Below are 8733 nucleotides of genomic sequence, written 5' to 3' on the forward strand. Positions count from 1 at the left end.
TATCATTCTTCTGCACAACTGCCGAAAGCAACTGGTATCCTTTGGAGCCAACACCACTAAGGCCTCGCGGCTTCGGTTACCGTGCCGTCTACGAGTAATGAATGACTAGATTCCTTCGGCCCGAGTCAATGTGAGACCACGGAGCCAAATCGTCCTGATGTGAGGCCATTGGGGAAGAAAGCCTTGCAAAGCTTTGCTCAGGGGTCGCACAGTCGGGACAGTCCGCTCGCGCCAGGACGTGCTACTGCCACCATCTCCGCGGTCGCGGTTCGACAGTGCCCACTGACCGCATCATAACTTGCCAATTGTGGACCCGCATACGCCCACTCCATTTGTGCCTGTTGCCCGACTCCGCAGTAAGAATCCTTTGCCCGGTTGTTTACCTTATTGTTTACCCAGCAATCGATACTGAGCCGGTCGGCTCGGAGGAACTGCTCGCACCAATGCATTGGCAGGGTACCCGGTATCGTTACAGGCATGCGGTCCAAGAAGGCAGGGAAGTCCGCATCCGAGCCACAAAAGTCCGTGCCCGCGGGAGCTGCGAATGGGGCTCCATAGCACTCTATCTGCGACATCTATGTCGGCTCTTCCTGCCTTTGCAACATTGAAGATCTTTCTTGCTTCCGTGGCAGAGACGAGGCTCTTCATAGTTGCACTATCCTAGCAAATTGTGTTCGCAGATGTTGACACTTCGATTTACCAGGAAGCTGCCTGCGAAACACCATGCAGACATGCTCAGGTAGTCGAAACTGCCCAAAAAGCATCGCGGCTACTTAGACCCTGCATATATCACGTGACGTGGCTGTGCTTTGTGGCGCGTAACGAGCAAGCGCGACCGACCATCGTGAAGCGGTCAAAACACCTAATACCGATGCCAACACCCAACCCGCCATTATGATACCATTTCCTTTACACACTCATTGAAACCTTTCACACACAAGAACAGACATCATGGACGACCTAGCCGGCCTCGACTGGTCGCAGCCCGCCAAAAAGCCCGCCAACACCCCCGCGGCCTTCCCACCCTTCCGTCAGAGCCCCACGCCTCAGCTCTCTGGTCGATCCACACCCCTCTCTACGCTCTCCGCGCAGCAATCTGGCTTAGGAGCTGGCTCCGGCGGCGCGCAGCAGTTCAAAGTGCCCTCGAAACCAGCGACCCCCGCAAACGATAGCTTCGCTGGTCTCGTGTCCTCCAACAAGGCCAAAGCACCCGCCAACAATTTGTCGCTACAAGAACGACAGAAGCAGATACAAGAGGAGAAGGCAAGGCAAGAGGCGGAGAAGAGGAAGCAATGGGATACAACCTTCGGAGCTGCCGAGTCGACGCATTGGGACACGTTGGGCAGTGGGAAGAGCACGCCAGAACCTGCGGCATTTGGCGCACCGCGTCCTTCGAACAACCCGTTCACCAATCACGGCCTATCCAAGACTATCAATAAGCCCTTCGCAGGCTTGGACACCTCTTCGAGACGACCTGAGGTGTCTTCACCCAGCGAGGCTGATCTTCTAGCAGCATTCAACTCAGCAGCTCCCGTAGACCGCTCAAGCCACTTTCCCGTCCCCACCCACAGCAGTGGCAGGAGCACACCTGCCTACAGCGCCAATGTCTCCCGAGGCAACACGCCACTACCACAGCCCTCCTCCAGCAGCAATGCGCTCCTCGACGACGATGACGACATGTTTGGTCTCAAGCAGATGGCGCAAAAGTCTACGTCGCCTGCTCCAGCGCCAACGACCAACGCTGCCGACGATGATATACTAGGCTTGTTAGGAAAGCCGGTCTCCGAATTCCAGCACAAGGAAGAGCCTCGGACAGCACCCGCGGAGGAATCTCGACAACAAACATCTCCAGGCCCTCAGAACGCGCATGACAAAGCTGTTGCTGAACTTGTGGACATGGGCTTTCCAGCTGAGAGGTCGGCAATTGCTCTTGCGACCACAGATTCTGGGCTCGACGTGCAGGCTGCTGTGGGATGGCTGTTAAACCAGGCGCATGCCGAGGCGAAACAGAAAACGCATTCGCAGAGCCAAGACAGATCACGTCGAGAGCCTGATGATTCAGACGAGCGCCCGAGGCGTGGGAATAGCAGATCCAATGGTCGGGAGTCGTCAAGAGAACCACGGGCAAGCGGCTCTAGGCCCGCGTGGATGCAAGAAGATGAAGCGCGAAGCCGTTCAGGACAACGTAGGCAAGAAGGTCAAGAAAAAGACGTCACCCAAATGGCTTCAGATATTGGCAACAACCTATTCAAATCGGCAAACTCTCTCTGGAAGACGGGCCGCAAACAAGTACAAAAGGCTATGGCCGATTTCCAACAGGAGGGTGATCCAAACATGCCAAAGTGGATGAGAGACGCCCAGGCTGCGGAAGCTGCTCCTCGTTCAAGTCGACAGCAAAAGGCCGAGGCGTCGGCTACAGACGAAGCCATGATGCTGGAAGCTGGTGGGCGTCCCACGAAGCCATCCCGGACGAGCGACATGCGCCACCAAGCCGAACCGCTACCTGTACGACAAAGAAGAGAGCAAGAAACCGGACGAAACGGTTACCCAGACCGCATGTCATCGCAATCGCCGTCACAGCGACAGCAACCATCAAGTCTGGATAAACGACCAGCAACGCGATTGACCCGGCAAGAGGTGGAGGAACAAAGCTCTCAAGCATACATCAGCCCTGCTCGCCGGAAGAAGACTACACCGCAGCCACAGCCGCAGCCTGAAGTGGATCTTTTCTCTCCAGATCCCACGCCGCCGTCAAAGCAGTCTTCGCGCCAACCAACGCCTGCTCAATCCAACAATCCATTCCTCCAAGCAACATCGTCCCAGAAAGCTCGAAGTCCGGCTCCTACGCCAACGCCACCCAGGCCAAAGGCACCGCCCCGTCAAATACCTCCAGTCTCATCCTCCGCGCTCAGCTCATCTTCAGCCGACCGGCAAAGAGGTTCCGAAGCATTCAAGCGTGGTGATTACCCTGCTGCACACGCTGCCTATTCTTCTGCACTGAGTCCTCTTCCAAGCAATCATCCTGTCACGATCATTGTACTCTGTAATCGCGCCGTTACGAACATCAAAGTTGGCGATCCGAAGGCAGCAATCGCTGATGCCGACTCAGCTTTAGCGATAATCGGCGTGTCAAGAGGAGAAGGCGAGAAGATTGCTACGGGTGGGATGGAAGGTGAAAAAGACATGAAGGAATTCTATGGCAAAGCTCTCATGCGAAAAGCCGAAGCATTGGAGAACATGGAGAAGTGGGCAGATGCACATGGCGTATGGAAAGAAGCCGTCCAAAATGGTGTAGGCGGCGCAATCGCCATTTCCGGTCGCAACCGCTGTGAGAAAGCTGCAAGTGGGAATAGCAACGCCCCGGCAGCTACTAAACGCCCGCCTCCAGCCCGCAAGCCCGCTGCTCCCAAACCCTCTGCCATGTCAGATCTTGGTGGTGGTCCCGCCAATGACTCTGAAGCCGTCAAACGCATGAAAGCCGCCAACGCCGCCGCCGAACGTGCAGACGATGAGAAATTTGCCCTTACCGACCAAGTCGATGCCAAACTCATTGCTTGGAAGGGTACCAAGTCAGATAACCTGCGTGCGTTACTGGGTAGTTTAGATAAAGTGCTCTGGGAGGATGCAGGGTGGAAGAAGGTCAACATGGGTGATCTGGTCATGCCCAACAAGGTCAAGATCATCTACATGAAGGCTATTGCCAAGGTGCATCCTGATAAGGTATGTTCTTTCCTCTCCCATGTCCAAAACAACAGGACGGTTTGCTAACCTAATTCGTTACAGATATCTCAATCGGCCACCACAGAGCAGAAGATGATTAGTGCGGCTGTGTTTGCCACATTGAACGAGGCGTGGGATAAGTTCAAGACGGATAACAATTTATGATCTATCTAGCTATCTCGACATGATGAATTCAAGAGCATGTCAACTTCAATCATTGTTTGTGTCGTCATATTGAGTCGTCGAGAAGAGGCACGTTTGCTGTAGTAATCATGTCGTCCCGATATCGTATTTCTTTGATCAATTCCGTCTAATGTAGGGATACAGGGGCGGCAAGATCACCATCACTGCACTACTCATTCCTAATCCCTCCATCTCCAAGATAAACTTTAGGTACGTTGCTGCATCTCGGCCACTACTTTGGGTACAAGAGCGGAAAGACCTGCCACTGCGTTCTCACCCAATCGTTCTTCCCTCCTCGAGAGCGCTTTGTATCCGCTCTATCCACACACAAAAGCCGTAGTGGTGGTACCTTGTCACGGCCTCGGCCTCGGCCACCAGCAGCCAGCTAGAGACGTATCTTGCGTCATGCCGAGTTTCCGTCGAACGTTTGAGTATCCACCTCATGTCTATTCTGCGGAGCAAAGCGCAGTAAGAAAACTTAGTTCCAGGTCATCTTTCCAATGAATTGAAGCTGATGGAGACGTGATGGTGAAACTTAGAAAGACTTGGCAAAATCGTGAAACTCTTCTCTACCTTCTCCTGCAAACGATCTTACCCTTTACTCTGGCGCTGTGGGTTTTGCATCCTGAAGTGGAAGGTGCGCACGTGCATGAACGGCCGGCCCTGGAACACCTGGGCACTGAAGCTTGTACTCGTGTGACGTGTCGTGTTGAAAAGCTAGATTTGTGGAATCTGGTCCACTAATGCTGTCTCTTCGGTTATGCGGCCGAAGGAACATGTTCTTGGTATGACACAACGACGACGACGCAGGTGATGCTGCTGGAAAAACAAGGACACATCTGGAACGCATTTTACGAGATACGCTGTCGAAATCGGACCGGGCAATGTAAATTCGCCGGTTTCCGCTTGCTACATTGCTTTTGGTTTCCGCTAAATTACGTTTCGGGTAGTTAGTAGTAGGTCGGTTCTTGTCCCGCCCGGTAGTCATGGAGGAGAAAAAAGGGAGCGGTACTAGTATCAGAGTTTGGCACGTTCGATTAGGGCATTTGGTCGAACTTGTGGTGGCTGCCCAGGGAGACATTGTCATTTCGTATTTACTCTGGGACCGCTCGAAACAGACTTTGGCTAGAACTCAGCTCCGGTAGCTTGCTTCTGCTGCTCGAACAATGAGCAGACGATGATCTTGTTTGCTTGTTCGCTCAAGTGCGCTGGCAAGTGCCGACCTCGGGACAGTCTAGAGCGGGAGTTGGTACGCCAAAGTCTTAGTTGCGGGCTATGAGGCCGTGTGTCACGTTTCCGCCTCTGAAGAAGCGCGTGGTCGGTAGTTTCCCGTACTACCGGTAGTCGTGGGCTTTTTGCCAGTTACCCTTAGCGGGGAGGCACTACTGCCTCCTTGCGCTTTCGCATCTAGATCACCGGTGCCGTAACATACATACCGTGTGGGTGATGCTGTGATCAGCTGGCACGTATTCGGACTTTCAGTGCCACAGGCCTGGGCGATACATCTTGGTACCAATGGTGATCGGTCGTAAAGTGCATATGATGTCGTCATGATTATCTCCTTGCTGTACATCACTTAGCCGACCACTCTCGAGCTTCGATCCGCGGGCCTCCTCCTTCGTATACCTCATCTGTCTGTTGTTGGATTGTTGGTGTGGACCGAAGGCGTCCCGGTAGTGGTGTGGAGCGTTTAATTGACCAGGGAAGAGTGCGATAATCGTCGACGTGCAAGTCACACATAGGGTCCCTTGGCTTCATCTTAGACATTGTGGCTTAGAAAGTCCCGCGTCCCCGCATGAGTCAACCTTGTTGCTTGCTTATTGCGGTCACGGCGCAAGTGTAGCACCCGAGGTGCAAGGTACGGGTACTCTATTTCCGCGAAGTGGATTTCGGGCAAAGCAAACGCGTTGTGTGAGGGAGTACTGCAGCAAAGCTCGATCATGCTTTGATGATACCGCTTCACCATGAGCAGGATTTACTGCCTAGGTCTTACGAAGTGAGATATCTGCTATCTCGTAACACTACGACAGATGATTTAGAGTCCTTGAGTAGTTAAAGATTCTGTTTATAATATCGTTTGATGGTACAAGGTGCCAATCATTATGCGCGCATGATCTTGGTAAGTGATAATTGTACAAAGCCGCTCCATGACACATGGCCGAGAATGAGAATGAGACTTGAAAGACAAGAAAAATAATACCGCATGAACCTTTGCGAAAGCATCCTCCGTCCATTCACGGCTTTTGAGAGTAGTACGAATACAAATTTCTCGTGAGTTCACAACTTGGAGAGGGCAGCGTCGTGGGGATAACATGCGATCATCGTCCATATACGAACGCACTCCTAATAGGCCATAGGAGGCTGAATCGCTTTTCAGCCCTTGCAGATGCATGCTCTCTGTCAGAGCGGATTCTGCTGATGCTGGGCGCGTTGGCCAGACGAACGCGGTTTGGAGATCGGGCCGAGGTTTATGCAGCGTGCGACACCATTGCATAACCACAGATCCGAGACAATTACAAGAAGCGCATACAAAACCGATGTGGTCCAAGGAAAAGACGTAAGCCGGCATTGGTTCGTGGAGTAGCAAGTATTGATAGACAGGCATTTTACTGACTCGTAAGCTGACCCACAACGCCGAAAAGCAACTGGTCTTCGGTCTTATACAACGCATCATCGTTTCCGAAAGCCGTCTCAAGACTGTTGCCGATCCTCCAGAAATTTCCGTAACTTCCGTTGCTTATGCCTTGGCCCTGTTGTGCGGCAATATCCATGAGCTGCTTGATCCGATTCGATACTGTCTTCTGCTGCGCTTTTGCAGAAGCCCAAACGCCTGCTAGTTCGTCGATACAGGTCAGTGTAGTGTTGAGTGTCTCGATCAAAGTCGGCAATGATGATAACAGCCCGGCAGAGGTCAATACATCGACCGAAAGCATGAGCGCGTAACCAGGGAAAGGCGTCGAGAACGAGAGGTCCGAGGCAACGGTGGGCGAAAGACGTTGGCGGCTAGCTGGAGCTAGGGAAAGCATCATCGACAGAAAGTTGGACGCCATGCGTAGGGCTCGTTCCAGATTTCGGCGTTGTTTTTCCATTGGTAATATGCTGACTCTGATATGGCGATTGAGCCGGATGATTGTAGCGTAATACAAAGCGTGTATAGACACGAATGTACCTGCGTATCCTGCAACCATGCTGTTGTCGAGATTTCGTGGGCTGTAACGAAGTTCCTCCGGCAACATCGCATGCCATGCTTCCAGCTTCTCATTGATTCGCGTGTAGAACGTGTCGTAATGTCGTTCATAGGTACTGTCGGGCCGACGCGCAGCTCGGCTAGTGAAGGTAAGGACCTCGCCCCATAGCGTCGATATCAGGCATAGATACGCCATGTGGCCAAGAACGGGGCCAGAAGTGGCATTTCCACTCAGGAGATCTTCGTCTAGGATCGGCGCGTTACACGGTGTTGATGCATCGTACATGCTGTCCAGACATGGGAGCTGAACGAAGGCATCCTCCAAGTTGAGGACGAAAAGGGTCCCTCCGAAGAAGCCATTGTATCGCTGTTGTTGCATCAAGTCAACGGATGCTGGGACCTTGATGACGTCGTGACTTACATCCATCAGTAGTCCGGACCAAAAAGTGCGACGACAGCACTCCGCGAACATTTGACGATCAAGTCCATAGTCCCAATCGGCACTGCTATCAACCAGCTCTTTAACGCCTTCTTCAGAATTCAGCTTCAGGGCGCTGAGAGCTCGCAGACCAGCACCACAATAGTCCCAGGCCTCCTGTGACTTGCCGCGAGCAAAATAGTAGAGCGCGAGCATCAGCCGAGTCTGGCATAACTGCAGGCTGAATTTCCCGAACCGCTTTTCTGCTGCATATGACGCAACCGAAGCGAACTTCTTTCCCAGGGCTTTCTTATCTCCATCAACCGAAAACAGTGAGCCTATAGCCAGGACTGAGTATAAAAGCATCAAGTGGTCGTGGTTCTTGTCGCGGTTACCCTCTACCCATGCGAGGAAGGGTCTACGAGGAAACATGCCATAGGTCGCGCGACCCGCGTGATTGAAATAAAGATCCAGTAGGTGCATCGTCAGTCCAGGGTCAGTTTCGAAAGGATCCTGTTCCCATTGGAGGGCAAGTTGATCGGAGTAAGAGCCACGTCCGGGATCGTCAAGGCTCTGGTCATTTGCCGAACCACTCCAATCCGAATCGTACGACTGTACCGACATGTCTCTCGGGTCCGTGCTAGTATGATGGCGGTACTTTCGAGGTCTGAACGGGGTTCCGGAGTTCCAAGTGTCAACCTTTCTTGATGAGTCTCGCAGCTCTCCGGGAGCTTTGTTTCTATCTGAGTTGACTGCGGGACTCAAGACTTCGGACGAATGGTTCTTAAATAGCGGAGCGGAGTTTGACGGTGATGTCTCGCCGGATGCATTGCTTTGATTGAGTCCTCTACCATTGGTTAGTATTTGTCATTCTATAATAGAACTATAGTCCTGTCTGGTCCGAAGTGTATAACAAGTCAATTAAGTCAATGCGTTCCACGTTCTCGAATGAGAAAAGAAGGGAACTGCAAACAGGGAGATCCACTTACCCTCTGCATACTCTTTGCGACTTGGCGCATTGCTGGCATTTTGGATACCCGGGCTCGCACTTGATCTTCTTCTCTCGACAGGTAAGGCAAGCCTGCGCGAGTCGTTTTCGAGGCTTCCCCGCCTTCGTAATGCCCCAGGAAGGGTTCACGGCCTCGCCGTCTATTATAGCCCGACAGTAGGTGCCGTCCTCGTAGACGTAGCATGGGCCTTCGCCAGGTATATCGCGCTGGCCCAT

The 8733-nt window shown here is 52.7% G+C and overlaps 2 protein-coding genes across 2 annotated transcripts; one reads left to right on the forward strand and one right to left on the reverse strand.

The window, feature by feature from the left end:
- Positions 1 to 951: 951 nt before the first annotated feature.
- Positions 952 to 3885, forward strand: J4E92_000734 (uncharacterized protein; the record flags this gene model as incomplete). The annotated part of the gene is made up of 2 exons (XM_051492149.1): positions 952 to 3720; positions 3784 to 3885. 2 exons carry the CDS (start codon positions 952 to 954, stop codon positions 3883 to 3885), a joined length of 2871 nt encoding a protein of 956 aa, XP_051357661.1.
- Positions 3886 to 6509: 2624 nt separating this feature from the next.
- J4E92_000735 (uncharacterized protein) lies at positions 6510 to 8733 on the reverse strand (the record flags this gene model as incomplete). The annotated part of the gene is made up of 2 exons (XM_051492150.1): positions 6510 to 8355; positions 8498 to 8733. 2 exons carry the CDS (start codon positions 8731 to 8733, stop codon positions 6510 to 6512), a joined length of 2082 nt encoding a protein of 693 aa, XP_051357662.1.

Source organism: Alternaria infectoria (assembly GCF_024043175.1).
Source record: "Alternaria infectoria strain BMP 0036 chromosome Unknown scaffold_1, whole genome shotgun sequence".
Taxonomy (NCBI): Eukaryota; Fungi; Ascomycota; class Dothideomycetes; order Pleosporales; family Pleosporaceae; genus Alternaria; species Alternaria infectoria.